Source organism: Rhopalosiphum padi, chromosome 3, assembly GCF_020882245.1.
Source record: "Rhopalosiphum padi isolate XX-2018 chromosome 3, ASM2088224v1, whole genome shotgun sequence".
Taxonomy (NCBI): Eukaryota; Metazoa; Arthropoda; class Insecta; order Hemiptera; family Aphididae; genus Rhopalosiphum; species Rhopalosiphum padi.
Window position 1 is genome coordinate 4,971,382 of NC_083599.1, and position 20,958 is coordinate 4,992,339.

General features: G+C 26.1%; 1 protein-coding gene across 1 annotated transcript in view; it reads left to right on the forward strand.

Annotated features, from left to right (window-relative positions):
- Positions 1-18,879, forward strand: part of LOC132924028 (cell growth regulator with RING finger domain protein 1-like) — a 38,396-nt gene extending 19,517 nt beyond the window's left edge. The window contains exons 3-6 of the mRNA XM_060988085.1: positions 12,748-12,919; positions 13,072-13,219; positions 13,387-13,494; positions 16,507-18,879. Coding sequence (XP_060844068.1) covers positions 12,748-12,919; positions 13,072-13,219; positions 13,387-13,494; positions 16,507-16,890 — 812 coding nt within the window. The 3' untranslated portion in view covers positions 16,891-18,879. The remainder of the gene's footprint in view (positions 1-12,747; positions 12,920-13,071; positions 13,220-13,386; positions 13,495-16,506) is intronic.
- The last annotated feature ends 2,079 nt before the right edge of the window (positions 18,880-20,958 follow it).

Consider the following 20,958-nt stretch of genomic DNA (forward strand, 5'->3'; position numbering starts at 1 on the left):
TAAATTATAGGTTTACAATTTACTATTTTACTTATTTTTGTCGGCGCGAGTAGTTATTGGAAATTATGCTGTGTGTTCTTAAAAAGTATAAATTAATACATTTTTAATGTTTTTAAAATTTTAGCATTTTTGATTTTAAAAAAATGTATTATTTATTGGTAATATTTTTTTAAAGTTTTTACTTTTTTTCATAACAGCACATATTTAATTTTAAATCCTGAAGCAAACTATTTTTCTGATAATATCGATGTAAGTATATAAACCGATTTTCGAACGAGTTAATAATAAATAAGCCATGAGTATTAATTATATTATTTTGATAAGTCGAGTGAGTGTCGTGAAGCAAGTACTCCGTAAAATGTTTGTCGACTCGTTCAAAATTCTCAGAAAAATATTCTGCTTGAGAATATAAAATTAAAAATATATACTGTTTTTTAAATAGTATAAGTATTAAATATAATAACGATACTAAAAGAAGCAATTTTTTGAAAATTATGTTTTGTTCTACGACTTCAAACTATGAAACACAATTTTTTCAAAATCGTTAATAATTTTCTAGATAGTGCTGATAAGTGTATTATAACTAGTGAAAAAATCTACTTGTTCATTGATATATTGAAATATAGGATATGGTACCATGTAATTATCTATGTATTTTTAGTTATGAAAATTATGAACTATCTTTTATTCTTAATTATATATAATTTTTTATATAACTTAATTATAAATATACAAAACATTATAATATAGTCTTCATCAAAATAATTTATTTATTTATTGTTATTATAATATTTCATTACCTACCAATAAAACTTATTGCATTAATATATACTATTACTATTAATCTTAATTGATTTAGTCATATATTTCTATGTATCTTATTATAAATACACTAAAATTATAAAATTAATATATAAAATATAAATATTTAATATAAAAAACGTGACAATATTTAGTTGAAATTGACAAAAGTAATTGATATAATTCAATAATTTATAACCATTAACTTATTGTATAAACTATATTGTCGAATATGTTGTACAGTATAGTACAGTATCGATAATATATTAAATAAATAAGTTTTGTATTTATTTTTAATTAAATTAATTATTGTTTTTAATGGAACCTAAATAAAAATTATACTTATCATTAATATATGCTTTTATTATTGACTATTATGTTGTCATAGTTTTGAGGTTCTTATTTTGTAATATATTTTGAAATAGATGTACCATGTACATTGTACATTCCATAACATCTAAACTTAAAAATAGATAGCCTATAAAACTCAAAATTTTATTTTTCAATATTTATTGATCAATAAAATAACGTATTTATAAAACGTTCAAAATGTTTATTCGTATATATTTTTAAGTGCTTCTCAACTTATACGATAATTAAATCGATCGAAAATTAGAAACAGATTATACTTACCTTACAAATATATTATAACTAATTCGTGTGTAAATTTATGTTTTATTTTTCTCCATCGTAAACTATATGCTGACTTACCTCATATCATGTATAAAGTATTTTTTAAATTATTATGTTTTACTTAGTATTTATCACTTAAATGCATTATATCTATTATTCTCATAATAAAACTCATGTAGATAAGGTTAGGTTAGGTTACTGTTGTACATATACCCAAATTAACTTACACAGCGTAATTCTTTTATCTTTGCAAGAAGTATTGAATTTACACAATTGTCCCAGATATGACTATTTATGTTTATCCAAAATATTTTAATTTTCTCTGTTTTTTAATATTATTATCTTATAATAATTTCAAAAGACAATCTATATTGTTTATTTCATATATTGGATTGGAGTATAATATATTTATTAAAATGTTAATATTTTTAGTTATGCGATGTGAATTGTGAACATTGTTGTTAAATAATATATATTCTGTGAAATATTGAGACATAAAATATGAATATATTAGTAGCGCTATCTGCCTAGAAAAATAAAATTTTTATTTATATATGTAATAAAATAATAGTAAAACTTTTTCCCTGGCGAAGTTGTGCTTTATAGTTTATAAAATTATAAAAATCCGTTGAAAAAATTAACGATTTGCGAATGAATTAATAGAAAACTAAGATAGGTTAGGTGTATATGAAAAATTATCGGTTTAAACGGTATGTCATCATAAGTATGTATATAAATATTGATAAATATCATATCACTTAAAAATATTATATTTTTATAGTCCGGAAATCATAAAAAAGTAATTTATTGTTCTTCAACACCTGAAAAGTGTAAACAATTGTATAGATAGTGTTCATTAATAATCCATATTGTTTAGTCATCATCGACAATATTTTTATTTTCTAAAAATTAAAATTATTTAATTTTTGTTTGATAATGTAATTTAAACTAAATTACTTTTGTGTCGATGATTTGTATTTATTATTTTTGTATTGATTAATTATTATTTATTAGACTAAATATATTATTTATTTAGAAAGTTTGAAGTTTTTTTTATATTTAAACTTTAAACATTATATTTCATATCATTTTTATAAATTTATGTACTATTGAATATTTTTGTACTTCTATTGTACCTACCATACGAAAACTATATAATTATAGGCAAATAGCATTTTTTTTTTATGTTGGTTTGCTCTTTTAGCGTATTTTATTTCGTTTGTTTATGAACAATATTTTGATTGAATAGAATGCATAAGAAATTATATAAAAATCCAAAACCAATTGCACAATCAGTTCCAATCAAGAAATTTACTTACATTACACTTTTTTTGTTTTGTATACGTTTAAATATCATAATATAAATTATTATTTATTACTTAGCTTGATAATTTTTGTTATTAACAAAGCACAATATTTCAAGAAGGATCTAGTCAAGATCTGCGGATTAGAATCGGATCCACCTTTTCGGTGCGCCAATGCTCACTATTGATTTTAAAAAAATTGTACCTTAAAGAACTAATATTTGCAAATACTTAATATTATTTGTTTTAAAAACTATAATACGGTACACTGGCAATACATTATTTATATTCATAAAACTATTCAATTTTATTGGGATAATAAAATATCAAATTAAATCAAATACATTTTTACTAGATTGAATATATTTTTAAGTTTATTAATATAGTTTAGGTATCGTTATAGTGATTAGTAATTTACATAAATTAGAACATGTTCCCACCATCAGTATTTTATTTATTGATAAAATATTTAAAATGAAGAATAGGTGCATTTTCTCATGGAAATTGTTTGACATTGAAATTATTAACGGTCATTGTGTGCGCGACATTCAGTCATCAGAACAATTCTAATAAAGAGTCAATACTCGAAATTTGAAGGGCGTGATTTATGCACACTACATTGTAATTTGTAAGTAGGTATTAAGTTAGGTATCTATTCATTATAGCTGCCTATATTTTCGTGACCACACTACTACATAGAAAAAATATAGATTAATAGTATATATATTTTATTTTATATACATTTTTTTTATTAATTGCATTCTTATGATTATGTATATATTTTATATACAATTATATTGTTAATTATTATCTTCTATTTAATTCAATAAATTACTGCTATCAATTATCATATTAAATAATAACTGTTAAAATGTGTTTTATTATTTAAAACTGCCAATATTAAATTACTTAAATATGAGGCTGTATATTTTTTTAATTACTATTACTTATTAAATTATAGCTGTTTAATTATACATCGTATTTAACCAATGGGTTGATGTTTAAAAGTTTGGAAATAGAGTAATTAAAATTAATTTATCTTAAATTCAAATGACGCAATTTATAATACAAATAGTAAAAGAAAAAAAATGTAATTTTCTGAACATTTTGTTCATCCGCTCCAATCATAATAACGTACATGTTTATATTATATCTACTTGGCCATAAGACGACAGACTTTTGTAAGCCATGTAGGTGGGGTCGGCACGATGACTCTGAAGGTTACATCATGACGACACATCCCAGGTTATAATTACTTACGCTTTACAGTATGGTTCTCTTTCAAGGTTTTTAAGTGGCATGAAATAAACAATAATACGATCGTATGTAGCTCTATAGTACTCGTGAATATATATATATATTATATATCATGAGACAATAATGCGTTAACACCAAGATTATGAAGTTTAACTCCCACTTAAATTTAAAAATGCAAAACAGTACAACAGCCTCCTCCCTGTTATATCAATGTAACCCAACCTTTTTATTCATTTAATTCTATACAAATACTAATATTTAGTAACTTAGAATAAAAATAATATTTCTGTGATTTTCGGATTCATACGAATATATTTTAATAATTTGCGAAAATAACGATTTGGAGTTGCCAAGACTAAAAACCAGTTCGCAATTATTTACTTTGTTATATACTTATATTTTATATTTCTTTAGCTTTGATAATGTATATGTATGTATATATATATCAAGTATTAATACATATTATTGTAATTGCGTGTGCGGTCATGTTAATATCTCTCCAGATGTCTCTTCTAATTTATAGTCGGAGGCCGAGTAGAACTTTTATGAATTTCCCTATTCGTATGTTCACGATATACTCATATATATATAATGCAATATAATATTATACTTTTTCGCCAATTTATGGTTCAAAAAAATTATGTTACGTTTTATGTAAAATACATAATAAGGCGGTTCAGGTTACTTGCGCCACTGAGAAGTACACGATTCTGTCCCACGCGTGTATAATATACTAAAATACACGCACAAACCACACTGTCTATGGCAAAGTACGATAAAGAATCATGTGTAGATTTTCCAATAGACGTCACGAGGTGGTGTGTTTGAGTATATGTGTTCTGTTCATATTATTATATCGACAGCCTCACCCACAGCGATTTCGAAACGATTGTTAACACCACGCAAAAATAAGACTATTATACCAATGAGAAGGGGTTTTCCGACGGGATATAGATATCATTATTATATACATAGGTATAAATACGAGTAAAATAATTTAATTATATTGGCGTATTATGTACATTATATAGTATTATTTATTACTGATCAGTCGTGCAAAGTAAATACTTCATAATCCAAGTGCATATTTATTATACAGACTACTTAGAATAAATCTTTGAATTGGTTATCAATTCTTGATTATGTTGCTCCTTTTACAATGCATTCATTATATATTTTATATTTTATTTAAAAAACATATTTTTCACCATGCATAATTTGAGGAATATATTTACATTTATTATTTTTTTCCATGTACGTAAAAATTACTTAGGTATTACAATGTTATTTATGAATTTTTTTTTTTTTTTTGTATATCGTCCCTATTGTGTACTTATTTTTCATTTTACAATATTCGTTCTTAAAAATAAACTTATGTTGTTTACGCTTTGAAATTTGATTAAATTAATAATAATTACATTTTTGGCGAAATCCCACTTGTAACTCATTGTATATTATATGTTAATTAAAATATTTGGAGAAAAAATGTCTCTGCCAATTTATTAGATCATTAGTATATTATTTTTTTTATAAATCTTTTTATGTTTAGGTACTTTAAAAAATATATTTTTAGATTCTGAATAAGTATGGCCTGGACTAAGATACGGTTAGCTATATGTGTTTACTAATTCTCATGAAACACTTTTATTAGACTAACAAATTTAATCAAGATGTACAAAATATAGATACTAAATGTTAATTTTTCAAAATACACTCACTAGTAAAAAATACAAATTAACCAAGCCGCATTAATTTTTAACACCGTTTTGGAGTAAAATATGGATCTCCATTCGAGTAACTATATTTTTTCCAATGCAATAATAATATGTACTTATGTATTATTTTTCCAATAAAAAAACAGCTGAATACTAGTTTCAAGTCAAGTCCGTGAAAGCAAACAAATACTTAACACCTATCCACTTTATTCTGTCTATATATTTTATTATGTGTGGGGCTACAAACATCAAGTGTGGAAAAAAAAATTAAAAACATTTATTCAATGAAAAATGTAATACCTAATTCCTCAAACAAACTTGACAAATTCGACACGGAAAAACGTCTTAACAACCTCGTCTGTACAATACAATCGAATTGTTTCATTTTATTTGTGACGATGAAAAATGTCCTTAAAAAATATCTGTTGTAAGCGATAACCGCTAGTCGTAAAACAATTTAGCATCCTTGTAACTCATTGCAAGAAACAAAGAAAAGAAAAAACGTACGCGATGCGTCCATAGGTAATGTATTGAAGGCGTGTTTAATATACATTATATAGTTTTGAGACCAGGATTTAAACTTGAATATTTGGTTTTTTTTCAACCGGTTTTTGCCGCCTAATCAGATTATTGTGAGTAGGTTGGTGTTGTGAGTATAAAATATAAACGTCAAACAAGCTGATTGGTTGATGTCTGGTGGCGTGCAATATTTTAAGTACCTTAGCTTAGTACTAGTTTATTTTTAACAACTAGAACAAAGGAGATTTAGAATTTGGAAATTGAGATCAATTTAAAAATCCCGTATTATATATTTTAGGTTTTTACATGAATATCAATATATAAAAAAAATGATCATAAATGATGTAAGCTTAGAATTAATCTTTGAGTAGTGTAGGATGTTTGTATGAAATAAGTACTTATCTATTTATTTTGTTTTCATAAATTTAAAAACGTATATTATGTCAAATAGTGAATACGAATATGTTTTTTTTAACGCCCGATGCAGTTTTACTTGGAGTAATACAATGAGTAAACTATTTTGAGCATTAAATAATAACTTGGCAAGAGAATAGCAAAGAAGTGTTCCGTTGGCAGCCTCCCCTTAAAACGATACACTTATCTAAATAATGATTCTATTTTGTAAAATTCGCATAATTCAATTTAATATTTTTAATTTAGAAAAAAAAACATAAACCCTATTTTTTTAAAAATCAATTTCCAACCTCTATGATTATTTTATATTTAAGGTTTTAACTTTATATTAACTGAACTTCTGAAAACAAATTTGATTGTTGATTTAAATATTCTTAAAGGTATATTTTCTAATTACGAATTTAAAATTAGATTTCAGGAAACGTTTTTAATCTCTTCCGGAAAATGTAATTATATTTTAAACGGTAAACCTTTGACCAAAAATGCATATGTGATATAAATTCTAATCCAAAAACAGTCCGTCTACGTTATTTTATTTTTTAATAACCTCAGTTCGTGTAATGCGTTTTGTTATGTCATCATGACAATTGCTATTCTAATTTTATGAAATGACTTCCTATTCCTCTGTAATTGTAACACTACAGTAAAATGTAACGCTATACAATTTGGTCTTCTATAAATTATATATATATATTCTTTTGAAATGAGATTTTTGTCTATTTCTGTAAGTTCCTATAATGTAAACCCTTTACTAATTACTTTACAGTAAACTATTAAAAAATGTAACTGTTACGATTACAGATTTATGATGAAAGGAGATAGGTAAAATGAGTTAGGTTATGTTTAGTCATATGAAAATCTATCAAATTACTAGTGATTACATTAATCAGGTAGGTATTAAGTAAAATAAATGTGATGAATAGTTGTAGTTGTAATTTATGCTTCAAGATCAAGGCTTGAAGGTGGCCGGCCGACCTTAAAAATAGATTAATAAATATGTATAATTTAAATGTATTTCTTGCCGTCTCTGCATAAAAAAAAAAATATTTTTAATAAAACGCGTACAAAATAGTGTTTATTTTGACTTTTTTTTTTTGTAACGTCTGCTAAAACATTTGTTATTTATTTAAAGTTAATACATAATAAATAATAATATAATCGAAAATTAAATTTTAAGTTGTTTGTTTTTACGTATAGATACACTTAATGATTTATCTTACATTGTTAACTTCTATAGTAGTTTAATGACAAACTATAGCAAAATTACTGTAGTATGAAATTCATTAAAGTAGTCAAGTGAATTCGTTATTTTAACGATTCTCATCTACAATTTACGTATAAATAGTTATAAAACGTCTTGAACATTCCCATTAATCATTTTGATGATAAAACAAGAATCGTTGGACAAATCTTTTAAGTCTCGAACGTAGATTGATTAATGACAGCCGGAAATCGTACACAATTTATATTTTTTCTTTCAAAAATATTTTCTCATGAGAGCCGATCGTTCGAAAATTACTTAATGATATGATACTGTAGTCGATGAATAAATAGAATAAATATTATTTCAAATTTAAAGTATTACATATACTATATATTATTATACTATATTATTATTATATATAGATATATAATTATTTTATTACACGCATACTTTTGTTTGTTATCACGCAATTTTATAATAATAAATTACAACATATTTCGGTAAGTTTTAAAATTAATTCGGCGAATATTATATATATGATTGATAATGTCATTAAAACAAAATTAACTAAATTCTTCAGTTTGACAGTATCTTTAAAATACATCGGTAATTAAACGTGAATAAAACAATGCAATATTTTGTACTTTATTAGTTGAAAGTACTTGAACATATTATGTACATAGTACAGTAAACAAGATATTTATCTACATTATTATATTATTATATAATATCTACCTATATTATAAAATTCAATTTTACTTAATACTGTTCATTATACATTATGATTTAATTAGGTAATATATTAATTTTTTTATTCGTATATAGTATATAATTTATTTTACAGTATTTTTTAATTTGTAAATTCTTAAAACCAGAATCTCCTGTAAAAAAACAAATCCAACTTTTACTATGTATATAATATATATGTATCAGATTATACCTCAAATACTTATAATAAACAATATTAAATTTACATTCCTTCATTTTTTTTCTTTATTAATGGCAACAGAAATTAGTAAAGTACAGTTAATTAATTCATGTAACATGCTTTAACAAGTTAAACTTGTTACTAGGTATATCTTCCAAATTCATATTTTTTTCTATTTAAAGAACTGCTACTTTCTTATAAATTTTTATTTAGCAACCAATTCCTTGAAGGTTTTTTTCTGTTAAGGCTTGAGAATTATAAAAAATCTGCACTTGCAAGTGATGATCATCATAATGATGGTAATACATACCAAATTTTACTAATCTAGAGAAAACCAATTATTTATATATATAATTCGACAAATCAAATTAAGTATAAATTCAAATATTAATTCAGTTTTGTTTTCCATTTGGTTTTTTTTTATAACTGGAAGTTTACTTAAGTGTTTATTTTTTTTCTATTATCTATTTTCAAATTTTTCAGATCTTTAATAATACCATCGATACCAAATCTTGAGTTAAATAACTATTAATTACAGAAACTTAAAATAAGTATTGATTTATTTTAACTATTGATAATATTTATCTATTTATTAATTAAATGACTACATCTAAAAAAACATGTATTAATTATATACGTAGGATAATTAATTTGTGAAAGATAATAAGATATGTACTCAGTAATAAAAGGCTGCCGATCTTGTTATGATAAATTTAAGTACGTTATATTAAAGTCATATTGCTCAAAACGTTAGGTATCTTAAAATATTTATAAATATTTGGGTCTGTAGTTGTAAATTTGTAATGTTACATACCTACATATCTGATGCTCATTTAAAAAAAAAGAACTTCATTAAATCTTGTCTTTTATGTTGTGTATGGGAATAAATACTTTCTAATTTATTTCATGTTGAATAAAATATATTCTAGTAACAAAGCAACAAACATAAGCATTTTGATAAAATATTTAAATTATATATATATATATAATATGTAAGTATTATAACCTCGAAAGATTTGTTTTTCCGGGTAAAATAATAAATAAAGTATACTAATGAACAAGTTTTACAAATAATATAATCATTTACTTAAAACCCGCGGTGACCTTGAAGCTTGCATTTTTTTTTTACCCAGAATTAACTTATTTTAGTAAGAAATAATCTTTATATTTTGATAAAAGTTTAAATAAATATTTAGATCTTTAAAAAGAAAAATGCCTTAAACAATTTTTAAAAACTGAGTTAATAGTGTTCATAGCAAATTAATGTACCTGATCACTTAGATCGATTTAAGTTCTTCTTTAAGATAAGTCAATTGCCTAAAATTTTTAGAACAAAAATCTTCATTTTCACTAATCTCTGTTTTGATATACATTAAAAATAATTACATTTTATATATTTGGGATATATAATTTATGTAGATTTTTAAAAATGCATTATGTTATAATTTTCTATATAATGTAGCCAATTTTATTTCATTTGTTAAACGCTAAATATTACGATAAGGAATAAAGATTAGTTCATTTTTAATACTGAATTTATGCATTTAAATTCAAGGCATTATTCAAATGTATAAGTACATAAAGTTAACAATGAAATATGTTGTACAATAGATGATATATCACTTATAGACTAATTTTGAAAAGAAATCAACTATTTTTACAAAGCTTAATGTAACTTATCTCAAACGTATAATTCTCTGATGGATTTTACAATTTATTATTAAATACAAGCTAAAATTTAACGTATGTTTATATATTTATTTATATTTTGTAAAAGATCATATTTGACAAATTTAAAAAGTATTTTTTTTTCAATAATGTGCAGTCATTACATATTAATATCATCATATATTAAGGCATACTTTCATTTAAATATCATTTTTCCTTTGATTTAGTTACATGCACGTATTATCTTTTTGGAAATTTTTATTTATTTTTATTTTAAACTTTTCTAGTGAAATTAGTCATGAACCCTAATTATTAATAATAAATACATTTGTTTACTTCAATTTTACTTCAATTTTTTTTATTACATTTCACCTTTTTTATATAATTTTAAATGCACATTTCAAACATTTTTTGTGTAATAATTCCTGAATCCTAATTTTACCTATAATTTAATTAATGCTATTTACAATAATAATACATAATACAGATTACAATAACTTTTATGAAAGTTATATTTTTTTAAATTTTATTTCAAATTTATAAAATTACGATATAAATTTGTATATTAGATTTATAGATGATTTGTTTTCATCAAAAGAAAATAAACATAGGTAGTAAAAAAATGCACTTAAATTAATAACATATAATTTATTAATTTTCTAACTATAAACTGAAACTTAACTTTTGCAGCTTTTCTTTATATATATTTTCAAAAATAAGTAATTTTGATTTACACACTTATACATTTACATTCTTAGTTTTTACTAGTTTCATTGTTAGTCTGATTCTATTTCAGACTAGTGCATATATCCATGTTTATCGTATAAAATCCATTTGACTTTCTGTTTAAAACGTTAGAGAAGTTTCTAAAAATATTCATTAATACGTTTTGACTGTAGTTTAAACACCTGTCAAAATACAAAATAGTGCTATATATAGCTTTGAATGTAACATAAAATGTATTAAATTGTCTTATTTTTAATATTATATATATTTATGTAAGTACACATTATGATTCGAATGTGTAGTAATTAATTGTACTTATGTCAGCGTATGACGAAATGGTCAAAAACATATTTAAAAAATGCAATAATATCAAATTTCTCGGAAGAACATATGTGAAGACAGTGTGAACACCGATAATAATAATAGTGTGACATGTTTTTCGTTCGTTGATCTTGCTTAATGGTATTCCGGTAGTAAAAATACAACTGGACGAGTGCCGAACTCGAGTCCAAACCTTTCAACAAGAATAAGATGTACCTAATCGATTTTAAGATCCTTTCCTATGTGATAAATTATTTTTGCTAAATTATAATCACTATTTAAGTTGTTATTCTTGGCATTGTCGGTATTTGAATACGTCCGCCAGATATTAATTTTAAATGGTCGATCGTACATTAATCAAACTTTTTTTTATAAAGTATCTGCTATATCTGCTTATATAGTTTACGTTGTGCACCAACGAATTGCCATATTACTTATATAATTATAATTATTGTAAAACATAGATCTTAATAATAATCTACTCGTTGTACTTGTTATATCATATGTGTTATAATTATCCTTGAATAAAAATATTTGTTAAATACTTAAATAATTATGTCTTTAGATTTATTTAGGGTGGCTTCTTGAATGATATGTTATTTACGGTAGATGTAGATTTATAATTTGAATCGTTCATTTTTTATGATAAATATTAATTGGACCTATTGTTGTTTATATTTATTAAACAGATTCTAATGTTAATAAAGGTTATGCATAAAACCTATTAAAATAAAAAAATATAATAATTTCTTCAATTTATAAATAATATTAAACATATTTTAATTGATAAAATAAATGAAACTATAAATGAACTATTAAATTAACACTATTTTAGTTTTCTGTTTAACTATGTTTTAAAGGTTACTGTTTGACTAGTTTTTTTCATTCGAAAAAAATATGAATTTCTGAGTTTTTATTCAATTGTTTATGTACTTACTCTAGTTAATATATTAGTTCGAGGTTATTGTATTGTGCACGCCATTAATAATAGTCCCAACAAACATGCCCTTGGGCCATTGTAGTGAAGCTATTATTGCATCAATAGGTATACCTCATATATGATTAAATAGTGATGACTGATGACTAACGTATTTCAAAAATTAGAATAATTTTTAAAAAGCATTTGAATACATAATACGTTATCTTAAGGGTATCTTTACAACATTTATGCCTTGTTTAGCAAAATATTAACTAGAACTTTTTAATAAAAACCAAATATAATTTATCTTTATAGACTTATTTTAATTTTTTTTACAGATCTTCGATGCACGATCTCGAGCCAAGTTCCATACACATTGCAAGCATTTTGGGGCGTTTCTATCCGGGAACTTCATCATTTCCTGTGGAAAGCATGGAGCTCATTTCAAACAGCCGTCAACGACGATTCATTACTCCGTGGACATTACCAACATTGCGGATTAACTTTGCAGTATCCTTTAATTAAAATCAATATTTATATAGGCACTGCTGACAAATGTATTTGATTATTTAGCGGCTTTAAAATTGTGTTAACATATATCTGTCAATTGTTTTGATAGACATTAAATTTCTTGAAATATCCTTAACTGTTATAATATTTAGCGAAACAAGCCATACCGAAAAAACTATTCAGATGTTTATGCCGGAGGGAAAATTGGATTTGGGAACACCCCCTCGACATTGCTATCCTTTGGTTATATTCCTCATACGTGACACTCCCGAAAATTCTACTTTACATCCAGACGAGACGGTGAGTCTATACTATATATGGTTTATCATTTTAATTATTATTACTTTTATAAATGTAGCTATTATAATATTTAACATAAACTGCCTAATATTATTCTTGATACATTTATTACACATAGGTAGGTTAATGTTCATAAATTGGTATATTTAATTGTCATGGGTTTGTAGGTAGCATTGGTGAATGTAGTACATATCCGGGATAACGTTTGCACGTTACCCACTAACATTTTGGCGCAGTACCTGAAACAAGCGAATGGACAATTGTCATCATTAAAGGTAAGTACTTCGTAAATTATATTATTATTTATGCGCATCGCGTTGAAACGCGTGCGTGATATAAAAGTTGTGATGGCTGTGGTGTCATTTGTTAGATCAGCAAGGTGCATCCCCTAATTAAATAAATCCCTCTTTTAAATTGATAAAATTAACACCCGTATTATGTATAAAACAAAAATAAGTATTTAACGAACAATATGGACATGTGGTTGTTTTGAATATTTACCTATATATTAGAATTATTTTCTTTTCAATCTGTGCAGGTCACAGAACGACGTGAAAATGACACCTAGCTCTGAGTAAAGGTTACGTGGTAATAGTGTTTGGTATAAGCAGCGCGTTATCTACTATTTAGATACTTATGTAATGTTAATATTATGAACAATATGAACTAAGATATAATGGACTGATATCGCCAAAGCAATGAAGGTACAGAAATAATGGCTCTCTTCCCTTTTCTTATATTTCAATTTGTTATTTGATAGATGGAACTATCAACACAACACGCCTGGAGATGAAGGTTTAATTTTTATAAATTAAAATTGTGTCAAATGTACGAGTATATTCTATGTACACATCTTTCAATTTGCCATCAATATATTTTCGATTTTTTGTAACTTTTTAGTTACAACTCAATTATTTTGTCTGCGCTTTTATAATAATATAAGTATATTTAAAAAAAAATATATCATTAGATATCATTCATTTCCGTCAAGAGCCTCTTACACTTATTTTTTCCATTCCGTTTGAGGTCAACTGAAAAATTTCGATACCAGTCCGTTTGAGGTCAACTAAGAAATTTCGATACCAGTCCGTTATAATCTTCACGATTGCTATATTAACTGCGTATAGCCTGGTTGACACTCCATTATATTTCGCGTCCGCGTCATCGTCATCCTACTGTCACAGTGTACATTCAGCATATTATGCCGGACTGGTAGTTGTTATTTGGATCGCTAACTATTTTAGATGAGTTATTTACACAATTTAATACAGACTGATTTTTACCGATACTTCCATAAATGCATACCGTCCTAATACTATTATATAAGTATATTGAATTGTTTTTTAAAAGAATGAACTGAAAACATAAGTTTTTCTATTGGTTATTTACACAATTATGATTGATTTATCATTAATATACCACAATATATAAACATACCTAATAGATAAATTTCAAATTGCAATTGTTGTTTACGTGAAATGTCTATATTATATAGATATTATGTTTTATAAAAATGGTAATTTAACACTATTTGATTTTAACCTTTTTTAAATATTAGCCTTTTATTAACTATGTTTTGGAAGAATATTTATTATAATTTTAACAGAATAATCTCTATTAATTTATAGGACACGAAGTAAATTAAATAAATAGGTACCTAAATTATACAAGGTACAAAAGTTGATGCATTTGAACGTTATCGTGTCTTTTTGTATGGTAATAGAATATAATTTTCTAAAAAAAAAATAATTGTTCAATTTACTTGTCAGTTGTCGTTTATACGTCACTATTGTTAATTTTGACCTTTGCTGTAAGATACCTACTTGCGCATCGTTTGATTTTTGGGTTATACATCGTTTGCGCGTCGGCTGTTTAAAGGGTCGTACATCATTTGCGTATCAATATTTTTAATAATAGAACCAAAAAAAGGTGTATATCCAAAAGCTCTAGTTGTTTTCTAACTCCGGTCTTAAAATTCACACATCTCAAAATGTTCTCTCGTTATATTCAATTTTAAAATATTGTACCTATAGGTATTTCTGTTTTAAAATATATATGTACTGTAGTAATAATATTGTGTAGTTAATAAGTTAGCAATAACATGACGAAATTAACAACTAAAGTGTACTGATGACTGAATCGATTTGTATCTTAAAAGAGTATAACAATCTGGATACTAAATTACTGGATAATAAAACGGAGACCTGTCAAGACGTACGATTGTAACTATTACTGTAATAATAATATGTACATTTAAATTATTATGACTACAATTCAATTTAATTAATCCAATTTTTTTAATATTAATATTTTTTAATTATCTGTATATATTTATTACATATTATGATTTATGACAATCATCATCATTGAATTTTCAACCAAAAATTATTTTTTTTTATACCCTTCTATTGTTTAGAATATTGATGCGCATTTAATGTATGATAATTTGGTTCAGGTAACCAGACGATGCACAAATAATAAACAGTCGTTGAATTATAATTTAACCTAAAAGTAATATTATTTTAGAAATATCTTTGAAAAAATTGATCATATTTATACCAATGTATATACTAAACTACGTATACTATACTAATATACTATATACAATATACATAAACGGAAATCCATCAATATTTCAGAAGGGGCTAATATTTTTAACATTAATTTGAGCCCATAAATTAGCCTTTATAATATAAAATTATATTTTCAACAATCTTTTTTGTTTGGGGGGAGGGGCAATGAAATATTTAGGGGTCATAGTCCTTCTATTTCCGCCTATGATACTATACCATGTTTACAAAGTAAAATAATATACATAAAGTGTCATAAATAAATTTAAAATTAAAATTAATAAAATTTATTGTTTATTAATGTTGATACTTGTTTTGTTGTTGATTTAAAATCCTAGACTTTATAATACCCAGATAAATATTCGCGGAAAACCATGTAATAAAACATTACTAATACAATATACTGTGTAGTGTGTAAGTACATGTAATACATAATATATTCGAGTTACATAACATTATACAATATTATTCATACTATATAATAATATATATTCAACTAAACGACACAGCATTGCGACAATATGATCAGTGCGAACTCTGTAGAAATTTACGCCATATACACGTCATTTATTCTTTTCTTTCCTCTTTAAACTCGATTATTTTTTCTTATAAATATTAATATGACATTATTGTGCTGGTCATTTGGGTTTCATGAATTTCATTAAAATATTATTATGTAATACGTGTGTGCGTTTTTTGTTTGTTTTGTCCCCACAGCAACTGTATTTGGCCACCGGCAACGCTCTCAGTTACCAAGACGATGCCTGCAGCGATGACGCGTCACAGAGAGCTGTCGTTTTGGACAACAGCAGTGGCACCTTCAGCACTGGCCAGGAACAACTATGCGTCGTATGCCAATACTACCCACTGTCCAGAGCCCTGTTGCCATGCCGTCACACGTGCATATGCGCATCTTGCTTCGGCAAGCTGGAGACTTGCCCGATGTGCCGCAGTCCGATCAAGAGCTACTTCTGCGTGCGCAACGAAGATTATTTGGCCGATTGCGCGTTGGGCCTAGAGAAAACGGGAGCGTCGGCCAAACGGCAGGCGTTTTCCCAGTGGATTCAAAATAGTATTACGGAATTTCTCGGCCTACATTAGGTCTCCACCCACACGCCCACACCCTTAACATCCCGTTCACCCTCCTCTCACGCCATCATCGCCTCCATAAATCCCGAATTTCTTCTCCCAGGGTCCCAATCATCCTCTTCATCACTCTTAACTCGAATCAGTTGTTTACCGTTAACATACATTTTTACACATAACCTAAACAGATACTCACAAACACATCAATCGGTTTATAACAACTATTTGTCGTATGCGAATAGGATACAGGATTTTGAGGTATATCCTACAATTAATTCCTCATCTCTATATAATGTAAATTAATCTATATACAAACTAAAAAATATAAAAAGCGAAAATAATATACCTCAACTTATGTATGTATATGTTTGTGACCTTCTGTCCTTTCCATTTTATTTATTTAGATATTATGCATAAATATTATTATATTTATAATGCTACATAAATCGGTCTGGCAATGAGATATAACCAAAGACACGTTTGTCACAGTGGTGTAAAATGTCTATTTACGAAAAAAAAAAAAATGTTGACCTGCTAACGCTTAGCACGGTGTTGGTGGTGTGAAATGATGAGCTATATTACAAACGAAAAGAACATATTGTGTAGAGACGCTAGTCGAGCAAGTTCTTTATACTTCCAGAACCACGAAACGAACGAATATAATAATATTCTCTATTTTATGAATTTATCACAGTTGTTTCTCCCCTCCCCCTATATAACATATCTTTTGTTATAGACTTATTTATCACAGAAAAGTTCCTTATACATAATATATGTTATACTATATAATATTCGTAAATATTTTATTCTCTCGAAAAAAACTATACGTACAATAACACTTAACTGTTTAAATTTCAAAATTGCATGTACGTAAATTTAAAATTTATGAAATAACAATAATCTTCCATAGTATAATTGTTGACGTGCTATCGCTCTGCATTTATAAAAGCTATTTTTATTATCTTCCGAGTGTATAATATAATTATAATGGTCTATAATTTTTATATTAAATCATCATTATTATTATTATTATTATTATTATTATTATTATCATTATATTATTATTATTATTATTATTACATATTTATATTGTGTGCATATTGTCCGGTAACTTGCCGCTCTCCTCAAAAGAAAAATCTTCGGGTTTAATATTTTGAAGAGGTTTAGCTAGAAGCCGAGCAATAAATTTAGTTATTATCATTTTATACATTATTTTAATTTGTAATATTTTTTCCTTTTCGTTTTATATTATTCCCTTAATTCTTGTATTTATCAATTTCTCGTTGAAATATTGCATATGATCATAAACTATGCGACATCAATAATATGCCGTTATATTATTTTTATATTGTATTTTTATGATTGTAATAATAAAATTATATAAATGTATAAAAACATATTATAATGTATGTATGACGCATGCCTATAATATAATATACAAAACACACAAATTCTCATGTAGTTAAGAAATGTTGCTCGGTCCTTACTCTCTTATACCGACCTCAAAGTATTGAAACAAATGTTTGTTAGAACACTGACCATCATATTATAGAAATTTCCCAACTTATATAAGAAACGCACATATTATACGATTATGAATTTATGAATGATACATTAAATACTCCTAGTTGTATTTGTTGATCTACAAAACTGTATTGTTTTAATTTAATTTTAGTGTTTACCGTTGTGGTGAATTTATATAAATAGTTTAAGATGTATTAACATTAAGAAATTTGCAGTGTTTCCTCTTAAAACAAAGAGAGTCTGTTAAGATTTTATGATAACTTAGTTATTACCTAATTTGTTTATGTTTAATAATTCACTCGGTTGGGCTAAGATGGCAATGTACTAAAGTGTTTTGTCGTGAAACATCACTAACATAATTCTAATTATTATGATTTTATTTTATTTTATTATTTTTTTTTTTTTTTTTTGTATGCCTATGAAATTGAATGTGTGATTGTGATTAAATAAAAATGATTCAAATAACTTTTTTTCGACTAAGTATTGTTTTTACATGTATATTATATCCATGGTCACAATCATTAAACATTTATACGTGCCTCTGAGGTGCTCAATACAATATAATATCGACAATATACGCACACAATATATTGTTACTGTATATTTATACACATTATATATTATACACTTATCTTACGAAGCACTACTACAGCTGCATCTCTGCAGGTGACTCCGTTCCCATTAAAAAATACCGTTTCTCTGTTTAATAATTCGAATATTGCTATGACGCATCAGTACAGTTTTACGTTTTAATCGCCGAGTGTGTTTAGTTTTCTCGTTTAGACTCGTTTATACGCGTGTATATATAGCTGGTATACCATAAAATGTACAGCTAATAGTTCCTATAATGGTACTACAAATGTATTTTTTTTTTTTTTACCGACAGCTAATCATACCTGTTCCCGTATCCGTATTAATTTAATAACCAACGCTATAGCATTAAAATTATGTATATAGCTACGTAACGGACAATATTCCTACCTACGACCTACCAATTCAAACCCGTGACTCCCCTCCCGTAACCGTACGTGCATATAACGTCGCGAGCCAGTGGCGCCGAACCTACATAATAATATGTACACATTGTACACGAACCGGAGCAACCGTTTCGTACAATAATTTCGTTCTTTATATATCAAAAAGGATTAGCTTTTGGTGGCTTTTCCTTTGTATATATTGATGATAAACATCTTTTGGCTTCGAAATACTCGTACGAGTCCGGCACTTTGGCGCCGCTGTTCGTACGTAACCACTAACCATCGTATATGAACATACCATATACTTAATTATTATAAAATCGTCGGCTACCGAAGTATGTATAGCTTGTTGAAGCGTTTTGTAATTATGTATGATTTGCGGAAGAAATAGCAATTAGACTCTGTGAATCGATCTACTGAAGACTGATGCAATGGTCAAATTTATATAATTTCACATTTATACGATTTATGCTCGTATACTATGTGATTACTAGGTTACTAGGGCATGATGGATTTCATTGCAAATAACATTATTTTTTGGCGTCTTAGAAAAATGTATTCCGAGTATATAATTTGTTTAATTTAATAGATACTTCAAAGGTGACACTTTTATTTTGAATTTTAAATTATTTTCAGGTTATTAATTTTTAGTGTACTCGTATATTGAATAATAATACACTTTATAGTGTACATTAGAAAATTCAAAATATTATATCAAGAAACATTGTTTTAGTAATATTTTACTTTAATACCAATTATCTAAGTATTTTTCATCCATACCAAATGTAAAAAAGGTAGGCAAATTGGTACCGCTCTGCGGTGCATTAGGTGTCGAGTGAATCACTATTATATATTATATTAGGTGTGCTAAATTTGAATTCAATAATACATTACTTTTTACGAAAAACGATTTTGAGTGGAAACGGTCTGTCTGCCTATAATATGTGTATAATTTGTGATAGGTTTTTTTTATTTACTTGTGTATATATATAAAGCAATAGCTATTAAAACCATTTATTTTATTTTTAGTATTACGGTAGATTGTCATATTTTTTGAGATAATTTAATATTTAATTATTAGAATGATAGACTTTTATACCATATTATAAAAATGTATTATACCTACTCGAAAAATAGTCGCAACGCGTACGCGTCGGTTTTACATACGTCCTATTTCGTTATGCAAAGATCGTCTTTTCTTTCAAACCCGTGTTTACCGAAAATTTTGATTTTACCACAGCCGAATGCAGGAAAAGAATTTAGTTTAACTCAAATCCTTCTCGTTTGACATCAATTAATTATTCTCACTTAGAAATCTTCAATAAATTAGTAATTATTATCAGTCTACCATACGTCTCGCTGACTGCCACAGTCGGCGACGCTTATCATCTTTATCTTACGTAACCTGAAAACGAACAATGCCTTCTTCACCTAAACCATCTGGCCATGGAAATCTATATATATAAAAGAACTGGCGTTTTTTATGTTCTAATTTTGTGACGACACTATTTAACTATTTTCCAACTTTTTTCACAGAGATGTTCCAAATTCTCTTCTGAGTGTCACTACGTCACCCGATTTT